Below are 21790 nucleotides of genomic sequence, written 5' to 3' on the forward strand. Positions count from 1 at the left end.
AAGTATTTAGTTTATTGATGCAGACAATCAGCCTGCCTGCAGGAATATCAATCGAGGTCCATCCCAACACAGGAAGTAGTACTAATGATGTACTAATAGGGAACCCAACGTTACAGAAACCTCGTCCGGGTCCTGCAGAATCCTCCAAACCGGATTTTGTGGAAAAATGTAATCACCCAGTAGTAGGAACTAGACAGTTGGTATAACTCCTGCATGCATATGCATGGCTGTCTGCCATCAACAACGGTAAATCCTACCTGCTCGCATCTGCTGCTGCACAAACACGCTCATTTACAAGGAAAATATGCCCCAAGTTTGGCATATGGCAGACAGCACGCCTATTTGCTAATAGCAGCTGAAATGTGGGACTTGAGGTGCGGTTTTAAAATGGGATTTGGGAGAAGAAAAAAAAAAAAAAAACTTCAAGGACAAAGAGGTAAAAATGAAGACATTTAATTTAGCTCCTTCACAACTGTCCAAATAATCAAAAGTCAGAGCACAGTGTACTGATATATAGCTATATATCTATAGCTATATAATGCCATAAAACATTGTAAAGTACGGCCGAGATCAAATGCAAGGGCGTCGTCCTGGACAGACATTCATTTGCTGGCTGCAGACTGAGCATGAAATGAAATGAAATGATGCGACATCGCTCACCTGAGTGATTACTTTAGATTTTAGTCTACCGGTTTGTGTCAGGGTCATCGAGACGAAACACTGCAAAAAGAATACGGCTTTGGGCTTTGACCCCAAAATTAAGTTAATGGTTAAATCAAGAATACATGTACATGTGACTTTATGAACCCACATGTTGTTCATAAAGAAATTCAAGTATCGCATTAAATCATCCATCGGTTCTGTGTGTACCAATTTACATGTTGTTTCCCCCCCCCCCCAGGCTCATTTCGCTCCCTTCCTACATTTACCCCCCCCCCCCCCCCGCTGGCTCCCAACATGACATTCGGAGGAGTGGTGTAACGTTAGAAGCAAATTTGAAACCATTACAAGATAATAACAAAAAAGCCCTCGCAGCTCCCCAGCTCTTAGTGCTCGAAAGCTTTGCTGCGAATTGACTTACTTTGTTTGAAACAAGGTCAGCCTGAAAGCTCGCCCCCCCCCCCCGAAAATAACATACCACCAGGAGGTGTCACGTCACAACGCAGAGATGGAACCCGTGCAGCCTCAAAGCCATCAGTGTGTCTTTTAGTTCCTTACAGTTTCCACAGAAAGCTACGAGGCCGCTAATCACCTCCCATCAGTCCTGAGAAAGCACGCGCTCTCACACAGGAGTCTTTGATGGATCTAAATCCTTACACCTTTTAAGATTCACCCAAAGACTGTTGAAAGGAAGGAAAGCGGGAAAAGAGCAGAATGCAATCGCTGCATCTCCAAATGTCTGCAGCGCGCTGCTGTTGATAAGGAACATCTCTTCAGATTAACACTAAGCCTTTTGGCTGGCCTGTCGTTTATGCACAACTTAGCGTTAGTGTGCACCGTTAACCCTTCAAGTGCAACACTTTGTACTGAGATACACTTGCATTGCATGAGCGACGCACACACACACACACACATTGTTATATCAGATCGCCACAAGCAAAACGTAAAAGGAGCACATTTCTCATTTGATCCTGAGGGTGCGCAGCCAGCCACACACACACACACACACACACACACACACCCCTGTTGGTGAAGAATGGCTCGATGGACCGGAGAGAAGCTAGAGAAGAGGAGTGATGAGAGACAAGGAGACGCCACCTCTCTCTCTCTCTCTCTCCGGCGCCAGTGAAACTTTCAAAGGACGTAGTGACAGATGTGGCGGCCTGCTGGAGGCGCAGACGGAAAGCGAAGGATCGCGTATTTCCGGATGAGGGTTTCCTGCATTCGAGACCCGCTGCTGACATCCAGACCTCGCTCTACTGGGGCGATTCATTAAGGGGCCGGTGTTTAAGTCACCAAAAGAGGAAAAAAACACCAGGATCAAAAGCAGAAAGAAATGAAGTTCAGCTCATTGCCTACAAGCTGGACACGGGCAGCCCGAGAAGGTCAAATAGGAGAATACAGATAAAACTAACTAATAGCAGCTCTTGTGAAAAATGTGAGTGTCCTTACAAGCTGTAATCGTCATCTTGGACATACGGAGGTTCAATAGCTTTGAGCTTGGCATGCACAAAGTGGTGAGGGCCTGCCAAAGAGGCAGAAGCTGATGTTGCATCCGACCCGTCAAGACGGTTCAGAGGCTCGCGGTAATGAGAAAAGAAAAGATCGGCCAGACAAGCTAAATCCAAGGTTACAGAACCTCGGGTGCAATGGTTTCCATGGTACCCTGTTTCTTTAGCTGTTTAATACTGCTTCCCGCCCTCTCTCTGCTCCTGCGCGTTCAAATCCCATTTCTCTTTATGTCACTTCGTCCCAACAAGGGTCATCGAAGAGCACCAGTCCTCCCACAACGTGTGCAGCCCGGCCTTCAGTGTCTTTTACACCCCAACAACTTCCCATCTTCTCTCCAGTGAGAAACCTTCTCTCCCACCGAGCAGCCTGCCGGGCTTTTCTTTCCGATTGATCCTCTAGGACGAACATCGATCAATTTGCAAATCAGACATCAACGTTTTACACTGTATATTTGTAGTAACCATCTGAAAAAATGTAATGAACAAAGTCACATTTAATAGCTGATCACTTTCAGAGGTACAGATTCCCTGTGTGAACCTAACTGGTGCTTTATTGATGTCTGCAAACCAAAGTGAAAGTAGAAGTTCAAAGCAACAACAACTTAGGCCTCAAAAGAGGTCTATTGAATTACAGCTTGACTTATGGCGACATTCAGATGGCCTTTCAGTGTAATTCCAGTGGTCCTTGGAGACGCTCAAGGATGTTCTGTGGAAGTCAAACCAGCAATCAGCACTAAACCATGTTATCTGATTGGCCTCCATCCGCTGTAATACACCAGATTAAAGTGCACCCCATGATGGATAATGGGCAGAGTGGGAGTGTGTACATTTCTATATATCCATTTAACTGTGTGTGAGTGAGAACATTATCAATTCATGCCGGTCCTTAGACTCGAGGCCTCCAGACTTCTTCATTAGCCGCTATTAACTTTTAACCTGAAAGTGGGTCCAAAGGTTCTTTAATTCATTCTGCAGCTTTGATGATGCTGCCCCCCCACCCCCCTCTTTAATGCTAATGACAAAGGAGCAATATGCAAAAGACACCTGACAAATAACCGTGTAATCTGCATAGCAGGAAATTTAAATACCGAAACGCACACAGGGGAGAAATTAGAAGAGTACTTTTTGGTTGATGCCACCTGAGACAGAAGAAGGGTCTACGATGTTCACGGCTAAATCATCGGGTAAAATGAAAAAAAAAGATGTTCAGTTTAAATGAAATAACATTTCAATTAGACATAAAGTAAAAAGTGTTTGTTTTAACAAATAGGCAAGAAAAATTCTTTCTAGAAACGAAATACAGCGAGCCTAAATAAGTAAACCGTTTCAACTCATCCAATACTGAGGCACAGTTTAAAGTCTCCCATCTGCCTTATTATTAGAGGGCCCTTTGCCGAATATGTTGAGCCAGGTCAATTTAGGATTATTTTGTCATGGGGTAGTTATTTTAAAAAACAAAAGAAAAACATCTTAATCCTCATGGAGAGAAACAAAAATAACAGCACAGAACACAGCTCAATCTAAAAAATATATTTTGTCACAAAATTGAGATAAGGCTTTTTTTTTTTAACACTAGGATGAAAAACAAAAAGATAGCAGCAGAGATGTTATTATATTTTCATGTTGTGCCAGGAGAGCCATCGCGCCCTTTCATCGTGACATTAAATTGCCGCAGATATCCTCTCTCTGCTTTATTATTCCGTTTCAAATCCACAACAGTGCGGAAGTAGAACCGTATTTCACCCGGACTGCGGAGCATCCAAACATGGCGCAACGCATCAATCCATGTGACAGCCAGCGGGCATCTCGTGGTATTCTCCCAATAATCGGAAAAAACACAGGAAAACAATCGGAAACAGTGTGTTTTTAAAAAAAAATGTATAGGACGTGCCCATGTCTCTCTGTGATGGGAGACTGCAGCAAGCAGCTGGCAGCGCTCCGTGTTCCTGATCCGCACACAACGCGGTGAGCGCTTCAGCAGCCTGGTTTGAGGAAAGCACACTGCATCCAGTACACATGAGCGGATTGGACTCGTCTCTGAGTGAGACCCGAGGGCCGCTGCAACTTGAAAAGGATCCAAAGCAGACTGGAAATAGTTGAACGAACAGTTTCCAAGAAGCACGCCATAGGAAATAACAGCTATAATGATATTATTTTTGGATGATATTTAAATGAATTTAATGTTAGTCAAAAGTTAATTACCATTCTATTATAATAACAGAATCACATAATCCATTACCAGCTGTTTTAGTAAGCTGTTGAACAAAACAAACTCCGTAAAAATGTCCTAATGGGTTCTGGGTAACTATGTGGGGCATTTTAGTTAAATATCATAAATAGTCAAATTATTGGAAACATGTAACCATATGATTAATACATGGTGAAAAGTACTGATATAACTACCAAAACGGAATACAGGATAAAAAAAAAGGATTATCACAGATTGCATAATCCACAGTAAACAGTTCATTGGGTCTAAAAAAAAGAATGGGAAATAATAGGTACAAGTCCTTCAGATTGGATTCCTCTCTATCCGCTTGGGTGAAAACCTTCTGAACAGCTGGTTGAGTAGAGTACCTGACGCACTCAGCTGGAGACCACCCCACAGAGCGTCTCTCACACACACACACACACACACACACACACACACACACACACACACACACGTCTCCCATCCTGCCTCCAGTCTCCTCTCCTGCCTCGTCACGGTCACCCTTCCTCTCCTCCTCCTCTCAGTTGCTGTGCCCAGAGCTGCAGTCTAATGAGCAGGCGGCGGGCAGGAGAGAGTTTCCTTGCTCCGGCGGAGAGATAACGAGCCCGACTCTCAAAGCTCCGCCCAGTGGAAAACTTTTCCCTTTTAAATCAGTGACGCAGCCAGCAAAGAGCCGGGATCAGGCACATGCTCAACAACACTCAGCTATGCAATAGAGAGCAGCATAATATAATGAAGCGTCATACATATTTCCACCGATAAGTGTTTTCTCATTAGCGAGATGTATTTTTAGGCCCCTCATCCTGATTGCAGTGCTGCTGTGTGCTTAAGGCCATACAGGACAGCCATGTGAAAACATTGGACTCACTATATGGAAAACGAATGTTGTCGAATGTCTTACTTTTAACTTTTACCACATCTCTGCTCCAGCCCATGGAGACAAAAGTGGGAATCTGGGACTAGCAGTGGGATTGACCCGAACGCCGCAGAGTGGCACAAGGTTCTCACACAAAACACACCCGGTAGTAACGTGGGGCCACAGACAGCTGAAGAAAAGGTGAATCCAGCCACAGTGTGCATGTTTACCCTGAACAGCCTCAGTACCGTATGATGTGACACAACAGACACACACCTGCACCACCTTCTACACCTCATACGTTCCCCTCAGCTAAAAGGCAGGAGAGGTCACGTCTAACCGCTGCCACTCAATCTCCCTTCCGGAGGCATTCACCAGCACGAGAAGCCAAAGGCATCTCCATCTCTCTGACAGGCTCGGGTCACATGGGCGACGGGGGAAAAAAAAAAAAAAGATGGAGGGAAAGGATACTGGCTCTTATGCACAAGTAATGAGGGGTGTGTGTTGGGCGCAGGGGCAATGGGGAAAGAAATATTGTTGCTCCACATCACAGGTATGATGGAGGAGACACTGTGCAAAACTAATGGCCAGTGGCCCGCCTGGTTAGTCTATGAAACATGGCCCCGATGCATGGCCTCCCCTGCAGGCCCTGTCAATAAGCCCCCCCCCCCCCCCCCCCCCGACCCCAGGCAGGAGTGACCATTGGACCATTTAAATGCATGGGAGCCCCTCTCACGGCCAGCATGAAGAAGATTAAAGGAGACCTCTTGTTTTTTTATTTTTATAGATCCAGTCAAAGCAACACGAGCACAGCAGACCAGGGATAAAAAGGGGAATTGTGAATAGCTTCTTTCATTAAAACTTCAAAGAAGTGAGTTTCATTATGAGGGCAATGTGAAATGTGTGTGGCCTTTCTCCTCCAACTCAGTTTTCCTGTCATCTGAGTGGGCAGCAGTCCGTGGGTGTATCTGGAAATGTGGATGGATGACCCGTCTGCCGTCACGCTCACAGCGGCGATAAGGAGCGACGCCGAGGCTTTTAACGCCGACTTTCTCACACGCCGCAAGCTCTACAAATACCCAAAGGCCGGACTTTGATTTCCTGCCGATATCCGGAATGTCCAAAGGCTCAAAGCAAGGTGCCACGAGTGTTTCCTGAGATGCGGAAATCAAATCAATATTTTATATTAACAATGGATCAAATGACTATAGGGTGGTTCTCCCTGTGCAGTCGACCCCACAACTTTCCTGTTTGGGTTCGGTGTCGTCGCTCCTCAAGTGGTGAGAGAGTCATGACGCCGGAACATTCCCCTCAAGAGGTGGTAACAACGACTTGGAGCCAGTGAACATTTGACGTTTCCTGCCAAATGACGTTCAACGAGCATCTTTTAATGTACTCCAGAGCCATGTGAATGGAAACTTCATTGGTCTTAACAAGCTTTTTGGTAAGAAGGGATCAAGCGGCAAAAAGAAGAAAGTGTGAACTCCTCCACGGCTGGCGGCGATGCGAGCAATTACACGTGTGTGTGTGTGTGTGTGTGTGTGTGGGGGGGGGGCGTGATAACGAGGCTGTAGCAGCAGAGCCAGACAGACTGCCGATATCTAGAATTAATGATGGATGTACCTAGTGGGCCTCTGCCTGCCTTTTTCCAATCTTTCCATCGCCCCTCTATTAATACAACCCGAAGGGCAGTGTGAGAGGAAGTAACAAAACCCCCTCAGCAACGCCGAAGATAACGGGGGGGGCCTGGGTCTAAGGCCAAGACATGTGACAAGGGTGACGGGGGGGGGGGGAGCACAGACGGCTTCACAGGCGCAGTTGAAAGGTTCCGATTGTCCCATGATAATTATTAAAAAGGTCAGTATCCCTCTCGCTCAGACTGCAGAGTGGAAGCTCACACACACACACACACACACACACACACCTCCTGCTGCTAGGGTGCTCTTTACAGTGACACAGAGTTCTGCGGAATAGGCTCCCCAAATACCACGACATTGTGAAGAAATTAAAGGAAGAAAAGGCGGATCAGCGTGGAAGAGGCCGAGTTAGAACTTCATTGATGTCCAGCGGGGATAAACGCTGCCTCCTGTACTCGGGTAAATAATGAGGTTCAAACTGTTCAAAACAAGCCATCTGCCCTTGCTGTATGTAAAAAATAAATAAAAAAAAGAAACTATGGCTAGAATTAGAAAACAATGTTATTTTCTGAGGTAAATACTTCTTAAACATTCCACCAGGCTGTAATTGTATTTTTCTGATTTGCTGCCGTGGATAAGGACACACACACACACACACACAAGGACACACACACACAACATCCTGTTCTCGCAATAATTCAGTGCCTTCTCCGCGCTCCAGAGCAAGAGTGTGCAGTACTTTAAACATTCGTCACTTCTTAACGGACAGCACATATTGAAATGGGGTCACTGCAGCCAGGGAACAGATGCTCACAGAACTATTCACTTTGTGTGCTGCTTTTATAGTCGCTGTGCTTCTGTGACATTTATGAAAGGATAATGCCGTCTGCCTCAGGCGGGGGGGGGGGGGATGGTTTGGATGATAAATCGCAGTTTTAAGAGCCAATCCCGATTGCCTCGTCAGACTGGTTCTGCTCATAACCTCAACAGACTCAATGATGGTGACTGTTTATTGAAAAATAATGATATAAAAAAGAGAAAAAAACAGTGAATACAACATGTGGTCTGTTGCTTGATCAACGATGCACTGTATTCAACGTTGAAAAGCTTTGACAGGTTGTGAATATTAACGGGTTAGAACTATTTTCATAAACCTCGATGCATATAAAAGTGCTGGCTTCATTTCCATAGTATCAGATCAATGCTGATTTGAATCAGCTGATCAAGCGTCGATGAAGTGAAAAGGAAGTAGAAGGACAAGGACCCACCAAAGCAGCCAGCACTGTTGTTTAATCGTTACGCACCGAGTTTAAGTTTATTTTCCCAACATTTTTCTGCACTTCCTGAATAAGCTTCCCCCACCTTCATTTTCATCACATTGGGGATCTGGCCGTGTGCAGTTGCAGTGCAGGCTTTTTCATCCACCCCAAATTTACTTTGTCTGATCATTTGTTTTCCAATTACGTCCCTGTCGCTGCTCGCAGAAAGTTGTCGTCTCCGGTTATGTGAACCCGCTGTGGGGTCCGTTCGGGCCCATCAAAAGATGAAGGCAGGGGGAATGATCATCCCGCGGAGTTGATGGGGTTCCGTGGGATTGGTTCAGCTAGTGATGTCATGCATGTGATGACATCACTGCAGCTACGCGCAAAAGTGAGGGTCTCATCCTACCTTTGAGCTTCGGTCAAGTCAATGGCGGACTGCACATGAAGCTACGACGGTGCATCTTACTGTCGTTATCCTGGAATCATTACGTGGTTACCTCACACCTGTGTTAAATGTTTGGCCCCGCCCATAGCAACACGTAGCACAGCCCACGGCTTCAGCACTGCACTGCGATTAAGAGGGAAGAAGCTGAACTGAACCTCAAGGAGAAGATTACACCCACGGAGTGGGTGAATACAAAAGACGGGCCTAACAATGGAAGCCGAATTGAATGGGACTGTGAGTAGCAGGGGGAGAAAGCTGCAGAATCAATGTCTGGCAGTGGCGGTCGTCTAGGCCGGGATAAAATAAAAAACTGTGGAAGTTGAGGCAGGACATTCTAATGATGAAGGGCTGGATAATCGGACACAATGCATTCTGGGAAGGGGGGGCAATTTGTTGCCATGGATCCAAGCAGAGGAGCATCAATTCACATACTGACCTCTTAAACATGAAATGATTGGATTATATCTTTGGTTCATAACTATGAGGAAAATGTATCGTGGGGCATTTCCTCCACTTACAGACCGATGGGGTATTTACCCGAGGTCGTGTTTCAGTAGTTTTGGCACTGAACGTAAACAGCACTCTGTGCCTCAGTATGTCTTCTTGAGATGATGGACAGATGACAGTGGAAGCATTCATAGCTTAAAGCAAAGTGTATAAATGCAAGAAAACAAACAAACCCATAGGAGATGTTACCTTTGAGCACTGAGGTATTGCACTCATTCTTATCTTATCTGTCAGGAAGCCGGTTTCTGACAGGTTAAGAGCAATTTCTGTCAACTAGCTGTGACTTTGGAAAAGGAGACAACAGAGACTTGGCGAGGGCGTTTTGATGGATAATAACCTCTTTTTTTAAAGGGCCTTGATGCACAGCGCCGTGGCAATTTCAAAGACAATTTGGAAGAGAACTGTAAGTATTCTGTGGGGTTATGAGAAAATAAATCAGTCACAAGCCTGCATCTCCAGAGCAGTCCTCATGGATACGAGTACGCTTAGCATAGCTTAGCATAGCTTAGCATACAAACTGGAGACAGCAGACCTCGTCCAGAAGGTTGCTAGGAAATCTAAAGTTCATTCATCGACAAATGAAGTAAATCTATTGCTTCACTTGGTTACATTTACCATCAACATTTGCTAGTGAAATAACGATTAGATTCTAAGAAGCCATCTTTAAAATGTGTCGCAGAAGCAGCAGCCTGAAAGGGGCTCACTATCAGCAGATTAAATGTCACAGGAAGCCACACAATAATGGACCACTGCAAAATGTCAAAAACTGAAGATGTCAATCTTCTGGGGTTCTAGCGTTGCTTTCTCCTCCACCTCATGAGCCACAACCTTAAGACCAAAGATAAAGAAAAAGGGCTACGGTTGGAATCCTGCAGCACATTCCTCCTCCCGTCTACATTCAGGAGAAATAACTTCTCATTCTTTGAAATGGAAAACTATTGCCGAAGGCTTTTCAAGTGCACTTAATATTCATTTGAACGGGGACAAGCAATTCTGGTGCTGTAGGCGTGCGCTTGTGACATAAAGCCACCCCCCCCCCCCCTCACAGTACAAATTCACATATTTCCCTCCACAAACCTCAGAGGGACCAGTTTCACCGTTAAATTATGGAACGGTGCTGATGTTCTGTAGGACAATAACGCCTCAGACTCCTGAGTCACTGTGGATAGAATTTAAATTGAGATGTACCCTCTCTTCAGCACTACGAACGTTTTTTTGTCTCTTCAGTTGATAGTGGTCAGTGTTCCCTTTGCCGCTGGGATGCTTTTTTTTTGAGGTTCCACTTACCCTGAACGATGAGGTTGACCTGTGAGGTCTTGGGCTGCTGCTTGGTCTGTATGGAACAGATGTACGCCCCCTCGTCATACACATCCACCTAACGGAAGAGACCATCCAATTTTAGGTTCATAGGGCATTTACTTTTTTTAATTTTTAGTTCGAGTCCCCAAACATGAGTTCTTCTCACTTGAGAAGATTGAGCTGCTGCGATGGTACTCAACTCATTTAAAAAAGTCCAAAATGTAAATCGACAAAAGCCGTTTGGATGACAAATAATAATCATAACAAAAAAGAAAAACATATCAATGTTTTTTGGCACATTTGAAATGCCTGATTTATTATACCCCAGTTTGTTGATGTGACCCAAGAAATAATTCAACATTTCAGGAAGATACTTCATTATTGGCCAGTGGCCAATGATTAAATGAATAAATTGGACATTGGTGTCATATACGAGCACAGAACTAGTTTAAGATCTCATACCATAGTATTTGGGCTCAGATAATCATGCTTCCTCCAGCTTCATTCAGTGAGCACACAAGCACATCTCCATAAGCTGTTCAACTACTCCTTTAAGGATTAAGTTATGCTGGTAGGTTTGTTGTATGTTAAAACTACCCTGTATTACAGTAATCTGTTTCCTATTTCTAAATGCAGCTCACCCAAACAGTTAATGATGATTCAAAGCATATATATATATATATGTGAATATTACCTTCTGAATGCGCAGGCTGTACTCCAGCTGCCCCTTGGTGACCAGGTCTACCCTGGGGTCCAGGGACCACTTGTCCTGGCCGGCAAAGATGATGTTGGATCGGTTGAGCCAGGCCACCTTGGACACTTTGTCGTCCACGTAACACCTGCAGGCACAACGGGAAACGAGCGAGTTAGAGGTTGCGATGAGCGGATCCGGAGCGAGGAGGCTTGAAAGGAAAGCGTGCGTATGGTCTCTCAACACGTGATCCGATTAAGGGGGAAAGGAAATGTGGGATTTTGTCGATAGGAAATAAACAAAAAGCGATTATGGGATCATAACAGAAGCCGTATGAAACTCAAGAGGCATTTAAGAAAGACTTTGAAGGCACAATTATTCCGAAGCAAGGGGGCGAGCCGGGTATATTTCAACACAAAATTCATCCGCGTTGTGTTCAGTTAGTTAAACTAAACGCACAACTCAACTCTCCCACTTTCTGGGGCCTTAAAAGATAAGTGATATCCATCGACATACCCCATCGTCCATTCATCCCTTTTCACTCGTTGACAGCGAACCCCTTGCTGAGGCTGAGAAAGGACCCCGGTGTCCTCGCGTTTACGCCTTGTTGCGCGCTGTCAGACATCTGGCGCGGGGCGGGGGGCCCCGGCGTCTGCCTCCTGAGTGAACGTAAACGCGGGGAGCCGCTGGGACTCGATGAGAATGGGACGGCGGCTGTAACGCGAGCCGACAGCGGACGGATCCCGACGCGCGCCCCCCAGCCCCCCGAGCATCGGGCGGGCCGAGGCCGCCTTTGGCTGGTGACCCCGGGTGATGCACAGCAGCTGTGTTTGGCGGCTGATGTTCCTTCCCTCTGGTGTGGAGGCCAGATGACTCGCTGGCTTTGTTCACTCGCTTGGACATCGAACCTCTCGCTCGCCCGTTGTCCAATTAAAGGCCGACACGACGAGCTGTTGCCTTCTGCTGTGTTGAGTGCAAATGCAATCGATTGCTAGACAGGGTTCAGAGACAGATGAACTCACTCACTCAGTGGATTGTAATGAGATTATTCATGCCATTAATATGTTAATAATCTAGACTCGAAACTGATGAAATCCAACTTGTGTGGAAAGTTGGTAATTGAAAGAGGCAGTCATTGTAATAGAATCCAGCTCAGAAAAACAGAAAATAAAGCAATCTTTTGAAGGAAAATATGGTAATAATGTTCAAAGAAACAGCTGTGAGGAATGGACAAACAACATTGTCAACAGCTGGTAATGAAATTATTTTGTGCTTAATTTAATTGGCTCTTTCTGCTCTATTAAAACGCAATGGTGCAATGCTGCTTTGTTATTGTCACCTTCTCCTTTGCCTGGTTTCATTCTGTTCCATTCCAACAGTCATGCACAGTGGTTCCAAAACACGCGCACAAAGACACACAAACCGGTAAAACGATATAAAATAGAATGATGACAAATACAAATGCAAACAAGTTGTAAAGAGGCCGTCGCTGTGACTCTGACTTCACTACAACAGATCCTGATCTCGGGTCTCAAGGAGGGATTATACAAGAAGAACCATTCGCACAATAGGATGCACCCAATTACCCCCACCCTGTGTAAGCGAGACAAGCAGTTTAAATGGTTAATTGCACTCACGCTGTGCGAGTGGCTCCCACAGAGCAACTTCTGAGCTGTCGGATAAATACAGTGTGTGTCTGGAACCGTTAATCCTCCAAATGTTCCTAATTGTATTGTGTCCTTTCAGCGTCGCCGTACGGGTCAAGGGAATAGTTAAATAAATAGACTCTAATCACTGTTCCCAACACTCATCAAGCCCTCGCGTTTCCACTGGCATCACTTTGCACTTCTGCCTCACCACTCCGCCACTTCCCACTACCGGTGTTTTCTCTCCTGCCTCTATTCCCGCCTCTGTAACTTTGTTCCCACCTTTCCATCAGCGTGGTTAAAAAACGGCGTGGAATAGAAGTCAAAGAATCTATTCATCGATCTCAGAGCGGGTTTTCGCTGTTACCTCTTGCCCTCGAGCCTCCACAAGGTCCTGACCATCCACGGTGCAAATAAACGGAGCGTGCTCAGTAGTAGTTGTGTCCTGTTCTCACTAATGACAAACTGGCCCGGGAAGAAGAGACATTCCTGCCTCCCGTCAGAGCAGTTGTCCCCCTTGGAGGTCCCGCTGTCTTCTGGAGGTGTTTCGGGGCAGGGCCGTGGTTCTCGGGGGCAAACCGAGGAACATTAAACAAGTCGCTTTCAGGACACTCGATTTGATAGCGAGCCACGGTTGAACCGTTTGAAAATGACAATCCGTCCCATTGACCGGCTGCAGAATCTCAGCTGTGTCATCTCCAGGTTTGCAGTCCTCAGCCGAATCCGCTGCAGAATGCACAGTCTCAGTTTATACAAAGGCAAATATTTACTCATGCATGTAAATAAAAAGCCCTGTTAAATGCTTCTTTTTAACTCTGTGTACAAAGTGGCGTGGGTGCATCGGTCCGGGGGGGGGGCTAGGTTTACGCGGGGTCCGCTAGTTCGGTGTCCCCGCGCCTTGTTACCATGAGTTGTTGATGGAGTGGCCAGTGGGCTGTGGGCTGACAGGAGACTCTGTGGAATGACAGATGCTGGGGCCAGAGCTGCTGAGCTGGCAGGAGGGCCGGGCCCAATGAATCCCTGCTCCGGGGGTATACCCAATTCTCCTCCTCTCACTTCCCCCTTTCGCTCTTTTTTTTTGGCCTCTCTGACATCTTTTTTTTTTTACCTCTTATCCTCATAAATACTGGGCTTCCTGCATCACTGAAGACATGTGGATTTCAGTGCGAGTCGGAGAAAATGCTCCATCTAAAAGAAACCCTGCCTCACTGCACCCGGGTGGGCAAGAGCCGCTCAGGCTTGGCAGCGCCTTCGTCGCCTCTGTTCTCCATTTCGCAGGGGGACCGGTGGGACAGAGGTGGGAGACGGAGAGAAGGGTAATAGAGAAAGAGAAGATGTGGCCTAGATTCAAAGAAACGGCAGGAATGGGCGAGAACGGAAACTTCTGCTATGAGCAGACCCCGAAGCTGCAAACTGAATCAAAGTGAGGTCATTTCTTTTTAAAGGCCTCAAAGCAGTTTCTTGCCCCAGAAACCTTCTGCCCGCGTCTTTCCGGCAGGGTCCGTTCATCCTCTTGGCTCAGGGAAAACAAAGCATTCCTTGAAATAACGGTTGGAGCGTTGTGGGATTTTATATTTGACTGGGACAGGAAGTGAAAGCTAAATTGAATAAGCAATTGACACTCAAAGTGAGTTGGTGGGTAAACATCACACAAGGTGGGTGTATCGTACCCGGGACGCAGTTGTGTATGTTTACGTTACCAAAATGAGGTACTCGCAAAAAAGGTGGCAACACGAGTGGCAAACAGTTCACATGAATTAAGGGTTTGAAGATTTTGTGAATTTCCCTTTTGCAGGTTCAATGAATCATTAAAAAGGGATGATGAGGGCGATACTTTGAGTGAGAATCCGTTTCCTTTGATCGGTAAGGATCTTAAACAGAAAGAATTCATTTTGTGGACACTAAAGAGACCCTTTGGCTTAAAAAAGGAAAGAGACCTGAAGGGAAACCCTGGGTCCAATCCCTTCATGTAATACAATCAGAAAAAGACTTGAAGTAGCCATTGTTGCACTCCATTTTTCTTCACTACTTCAAAGTCCAGAGAAAGCCACAAATCCTCGTACAACTCTCGGCATCTCGGGCAGGGATGATGATGTTTTGACACTTGGCCAGCAGACCTAGCGGGGGAAAATTCTCCTAAAAATATGGCTACAAACCACTTAGGAAAGTGCTTGATTCCAATTTGCTTGCCGCAGGTGCAGTTTCACCCTTGGAGCTCTTGTCATGAAATCTATCGACATCCTCGTGACAGTGCATTGCAGATTTTTTTTTTTTTTTAGTTCCTGAGGCTGTGAAGTAGACGACGTCAAATCTCCACGGCAACCGTCGCGTCGGCAAGGAGAGGAGAGCAGAGGGCATGGCGTGCTTTGCTGGCAGCCGACATGTGACTGCTGATCGCAGCTCACGCTGTCCGTGCGAGCGCTTCTGACGCGGCCCATGAAGTCCAAGTGACAACTCCTCAGTTTCCCCCTTGGGTGCTTAAGGCAGGGTTGGAGCAACCTTTGTGGATGTCACTTGATCACATTTTTGTTGAAAGAGCACCAAAGATGTCATGTACCGCATAGCATGAGGACATCGCTTAACGATATTAACCTAGCTGCCTGTTCTTGCGCTCTAAAATGGGCTGTTTTTGAATGATTTGGGATTGATGTGTTGTGGAAAAGCTTCTAGTGATGTATGAAGGAAAACTAGAAAACAACCCAACATCGATTGGACTCCAAACAGATATATCGGCTGCAAAGCCCCGAAAGTCACAGAAAGATGAAACAGGAGCTTTGCTTTTCCTTCTCTTACTCTGTCCTCTTTTTTTGCGTAAGATAAAACTCACAACAGAAAAAGTGTCAATAACTACTGGTTGAATCAGAGCTTTTTTCGGGGTGTTTCATCAAATCTTGGACTTCAGAGGTTAGCCGGCAACAGTACCTACGGCCGCCGTATCGAATGCGTCGCCGACGGGTGTCACGTCGTCCGAGAAGGCCACAAAGTTCTTCTGTATTTATATTGAATAGCAGACCCACATTCCGTCTGAAGAGGCCAACAGATCATCTTGGTGTATTAGAGATGTTGCCAGCACTGCTGGTATCATTAAATACAAGGAAACACCAGGATGTTTTTCTTTTTCCACTCATTTTTAGCTCATAGCTCATGAGACAATCTTGGACTTTATGAAAGTCATGAACAGTGTAGACCTGCTCTGTATAAAAAGAGTTAAGGCTTCAAATCCGTCAAATCTATAATCTGACATCCATGATTAGATCAATGGTAACAAACAAATTGAAAATACTCTATTTTCAATATGGATTTTAAAGAATGTAAATATGAATAAAATAAATGCATGTCTTCACAAACAAAACCCAGCCACGTTCTCGCTGGGGATCGAACCGCCGCCGAGTTCCAGCTGAAGGACGACTTTGCTTCATCAACTCATCGGTTCAATTGGTCCTGTGAGTCTTAACTAGGCTAACTAATTAAGAAGCATGCCAGGCTAAAGAGTAAGAGAGTTTGTATTCTGTCATCATCGTCAGAATAGTTTTTAATTATTCCCTTCATGCCGAGTTGGCGTCCGTCTTCTGATCAAAGGACCAGTAGAACTATGGGCCTAATGGATTTTGGCATGCAAGTGTTGATGTCAACTGGAATCACAGGTGTTTAAATATCGGTGCTCACACATCCCCACAGTAAACTAAAGGTCTCAAGCCAGAGTACAACATTATACAGTCCTGTTCATTTGCACACCGTGAACATTGAGTCGAAGCATTGCTACACAGAGTGATGATGCGTGAACAGTAGTTTTACCCACAATTGAAGCCTTTCAATAGCTGCGATCCATAAAGGACTGAAAGAGCAATAGGCAGGTGGGGCGGGGGGGGGGGGGGGGGCAGGGTCTCTCTGTGAGGTGGGATGTAGGAGGGAGAAAACATGAAGAAGAACAACATGTTTTTCTGGGCTTCTTTTCTTCCCACATCTACAAAGACACAAGGAAGAGGCACCTTTTCAGATGCTACAGGTTCACAAAAGACGGACAGAGCTCTTAACTTGTAAAGGGTAACGACATCATTTTAATTATGGGAGTGGGAAAATGTGGGAATTTCAATAGCTCAAAATGTTTAATAAATACCCTACCCGAAAAGCTCCCGAAAACAAAACATTATATAAAACACGACGCTCCTCTGCTACCGTCCATTATTTTCAGAGCAGCTCCTGCGTTACACAACCAACAGCAGGAGTAGAAACAAACATCCCACACCACCTACGTACGGCCTCTCCGATGTGCCGCCAGGGTCTCCAGCAGTTTGTGGGCCTACGGGATGCGAGAGGTTATCACGCAACGGCGAGGAGATGATAACACGGATGGTCCCAGGTCTGCGCCTGCATCCGCCGCCGGGTGGAATCGATCCAACCGTGGGAACCCTATTTTGCGGAGCTTCGGCCTGACCAATTTCTATCGGTCACAGGTAGTGGGAGGAATTGACTGAGCGACAGGGAGCAAATATCGCTTTAAAGCGACGGGAAATCACTTTGTGGCGGCCTGCATGCCGTTGTCGCCTTCCATGACAACTTTGTTCAGTCAGAGGGAAAAAAAGTCCTTAAAAAAATAAACGCTTTTTCAGGGGGGATTAAACTGACACATGCCACAAAGAGAGTGACATCCACATACAACCACCATTGTACAAGCGCGCCACAATGACTACAAAGTCAATAAAAAAGTGTGTGAGAGACAGGGAGACGGAGAAAAATGTCTCAGGGCAGGAAGATCGATTGTACAGTCATTGCAAGACATTCCCACGTAAAAGGTGGCTTGCAAATGTTTCAGTGGTCCTTGTGTGTTTATCAGTGTGTGCGTGTGTGTGTGTGTGTGTGTGTGTGCAAACTGTGATAACCTAGCAGTGTGGAATACTAATCTGTGTTGAAATCAGGGGATTGATTTAAAGTGAACTTCACATCATTTAATATGTCAGATTTATTGGATAGCGGGAGAAATTCTTTATCACAACCAGCCTGCCACTGTGTGTCTGTGTGTGTGTGTGAGTGTGCGTGTGTGCCCGCAAGTCGTTAATCATTTAGAGAGAGGGGAAAAAAGTTCACACAAGAAAAAAAGAAAAGAAACATTATGACAACGGCATCAACGTTTTGCTGTATTCCTTTTAAAGAGGAAATATGATGTGATGGAACCTCACTTCCTGAAACACTGGTTGATTGATGGATTGTCATATCGATGTGTTTTGGTGGGTTTTTAAATTGCTCTATTGTGCAACTAACATTGTATTTGTGTAGCACTACTGGGAACATCAGACAAATACACCGGCAGTGCCTTCAGCCAAAAAAAAAAATCTTTTATAATTGTTTTCTCTCGAAGCAAATGGTCATTATTCAAATTTAATTTGACACAGCGACGTGGCCTCATTAGCATACGCTCTGACCGGGGCGGTTGACTGGCAGAGAGCCTGCCACTTTGTGTGTGTGTGTGTGTGTGTGTGTGTGTAATGATTGTCCCCCACGCTCTGAGATGACAAAGACCCAGAAGACCCATTTTCTCAATTCAGATGATAAAATCCTGCATTAAAATAAAAAAACAGCTTTCAGCCAAAGTGAAAACAGTTTTTGATTGAGTCACATTTAGGGCATGTTACTAATAACTGTGTACTGTTTTTAAATCAACTCACTTTCCACCCAGATCACAAAAACCTTTGGCAGGAAAAACCCGTTGCTGATTAGTTAAAAAAACTGATTTAAAAGTGAGCCTATTTTACCACAAGTGACCTGTTTAGAGTGCCTGTTCCTTTAAACGATAATGTAAGACTCCCATTTCATAGTGACGAGAGGTTGATAAGGAAGTCGCAGTCACTCCAGCATTAGTTTTGAGTTTTTGGGTCGGTAAACATGCCAGATGCACCCAAAATAAACGTGTCAAATTTAACTTGTGTGTTGCTCGGTACATGTGTTTACTAGGATTCATCTTAATAATTTGGAACAAGGCGAGAACATTCATTTGTTCGATACCGTTACAAGTAAATTAAGGCCTGGCTGTAGGCTTGCTCTCACTTTCGGTTGTTGTCAAATGACACGTTGCAGGGTCCGAGAAGCCAACTCGCAGCACATTATTCCTCCCTCCAGTCTTTGGGTTCACCTCACTTGTCTCATAGAAATTGGATGAAATTACGTATTTCTATCTGACCTTAATGTCAACAGAACAATAGTTCAGAATGGACCTCTTTCAGGCGTGGCTTTGTTATATAGAAGCGAGCACTGACTGTGACGTAACCGTTTTAAATCTGACTAAGAAAGGATGAACAAGAAGCCCTTTTGTTAAAAAATAACTGCACTTCCCTTTGAGGCAATTGGACTCCTAAAAGCTCAGCGTCACGATGTTGAAATGTTAATGTTGAGAAAGAGCCAATTTGCCTTGTCGTTATTCTGATTCAAAGATATTCCATCATTAATAAAGAAATGGAGATGGCACTTTTTAAAAGAACATGTCCTCCAGTGTAACTAAAGGGAAGATTGCAGCCATTTCTTACATGAATTAACATATATAACATTATCTGAGTCTGACAGGCAGATGTGAAAACACAGAAATATACCCTGAAACAAAAAGTATATTTTAGTGTGATGTATAATTTACAAGGATATCATTATTTCTATTATTACATTATCTCTACATGACTAAACATCAACAAATTGAAATAGTTATTTCTAATAACATGCCTACAAGGTGTTCGTCACTTTATGGATGTCATCACTAAAACAGATTACGCGTTTCTTGGAATAATCCCCTGTAATTATCATGCAAAAATAAGTATTTTTCTGCTTCAGGTTACGTACTTGCAAATTTTGCACTGATGATTACTGACATTTGTAATTAGCCGCTTTCACACACTCCTCTTTTAGACACAAGTAGTTACTTGACCTTACTGGGGATCAAGATAAAAATAGGTATTCATTTCCCCCGCCAGGCAGATGAACTCGTAAGATCAAAGGAAAGGGAACAGGGTGTCAATATGTATATAAATATAATTACCAACAGTTTTCAAAGTAAACCTCATTTCAGATGCCATTATTAAATATATATTAATATATATAGGGTAGAGCCGTCCCGCTGCTTCAAATAAACTGCATATTTTGCGGCTGTGGTACATTGTCACCTACTTACCAATTCAATCTTCATTTTTAATGTTACTTCTACTTGAAATAGTAAACACCAAAGGCATTGGAAAGTGTGGACGTGACATCATGTTGGTTCACTGCTCCACAGGAATGAGACTCGTCAAGTTGAAGCGGTGACTTTTCCTTTAAGAACACGGAGGAAGCCAAACACGGATTACGAGATTCTCCTCCCAAGTGTTGATCCTCAATCAATACACTGGCAGCTCCGATTGGGCTTTAATGCGGTACCTGAGGCGGCCTGCCAGGACCTCACAGGACCTCAGAAGCCCCGGGGGCACAAACCGACGGTTGTGATGCCGTCTGATCCCTTCATTAAAGTGATTAAAGTGAGTTTTGGTTTGTTTTTGTTGCAAAATGTCCAATCATCTATTCATATTTTTGACTTTGACTTTTGAATTTTTGATGGAGATTATGTCTTGAAACAAGGTTGTTGTCACACTGTTATACAAATATAAAGGACAGTATGTATGAAACCTTAAAAGGTCTCTATTACGAGGCTCACATATATCCATCAACAGTTGCTTGGGACCAAAATCAGTGGCCGTCAAACTAATGTTCAAAACGTGGCCCAAATGTATGTTATTCTGGTCCAAGACGAGGCGTCGAAATGTCTTTTCGATGCCATCAAACAGAGCAGAGATGGACTAGAACCTAGCCGCCACCTGCTGATCCTCTTGGAAAGAATCCTGCTGTTGATGAAAAAGACTCTCTGGGCAGTTTCAGGATTCACTCAACATTCACTTTAGCTTAAACACATTTGCATAAATGAATGAGATCTACTCGCTTAAAAGTGCTGCCGAGGGAAATTATGTGCATCTCGCATTAAGAGAATGTTTTCAGAATATAACGAATGTGTTTAGACACTGGATAAGGAGGTTTTTTTTTCCTAAATGCTAATGGTGGAATTGTCTAAACATTGAACTCAACAAATATATCTGTACCTCGAGCAACAAATGGCACATTTCAAAAAGACCCAAACAAACCCCAAAATCAGCTCCTAAAATATTTCCAGTGTCTGTCCTGTGTAAAGCAAACCCACACTACCACAGCATTTACTATTCCAGAAGAAAGAGTTAGTGTGTGTCACAATGCATAATATTAAAAAAAAAAAGAACACGATTTCTTCCTGCATCTGAACGCAGCGTGTGATACGCTCACAGCCCTCCTGAGCAAGGGGGCGACGTTATGAAGTGTGAACGCACGCTGCGCCGGATACATGAAGCCGATTAGGGTTCGGATGTTCTGATGCCAGAAGGATCGCCGAACACTTGCTGTGCTGTGGTGCGTTCAGGTGCTTTGTGAACCTCAAAGCGTAAAGGTTGTCTGTTCCAGACCAATACAAACAACTCACAGCCACGGACACACAAAAGAGGGCTCCGACCTCACGGCGGGACTGCTGCTGGCGCTTTGACCTTGAGATGGGGATCCCGGTGGATGTTACGTCGTCAGCTCAGCTCAAACGTGGGAAGTTCGGTTCATAAACGGCACGGACGCCGAGGTCGGCGCTTAATAAGGTCAAATCAAAGTGCTGAGACAAAAGCCGCCGCGCCAATCACTCGGAGCGCTATAGAGCCACGTCCTAAACCGCCGTATGACAGAATGATATTCCAACTGGAAAATAATTGGACCCAATCTCTAAACCCTACAATTAAAAAGGTTTTTAAACCCAAAACAGTGGCAAGTGGGGGAGGACGTGAGCGACGGAGAGGGACAGAGACAGATGGACAGATGGCCGCAGCAGCCCCCCCCATGAAATTACAAAGAGCAATGCACTCCCACAGAGACGGAAAGGTGGAGAGGGAGGGAGGGAGGTGGAAGCAGCCTGGCAATTATCCCTGGGGTGTCTCCCTAAAGGTGAGTGCATGTGTATTTGCGCGCGTGTACCCGTGGGCGGCACCTC

General features: G+C 45.0%; 1 protein-coding gene across 2 annotated transcripts in view; it reads right to left on the minus strand.

Annotated features, from left to right (window-relative positions):
• The window catches only part of lsamp (limbic system associated membrane protein), a 222624-nt gene that overhangs the window by 15658 nt on the left and 185176 nt on the right, over positions 1-21790 (minus strand). For both annotated transcript variants that reach the window (XM_037478349.2, XM_037478261.2), the window contains 2 exons: positions 11084-11228; positions 10378-10465 (listed from right to left, as the gene is read on the minus strand). In XM_037478349.2, coding sequence (XP_037334246.1) covers positions 10378-10465; positions 11084-11228 — 233 coding nt within the window. The remainder of the gene's footprint in view (positions 1-10377; positions 10466-11083; positions 11229-21790) is intronic.

The sequence above is a fragment of the Pungitius pungitius genome, chromosome 3 (assembly GCF_949316345.1).
Source record: "Pungitius pungitius chromosome 3, fPunPun2.1, whole genome shotgun sequence".
NCBI lineage: Eukaryota > Metazoa > Chordata > Actinopteri > Perciformes > Gasterosteidae > Pungitius > Pungitius pungitius.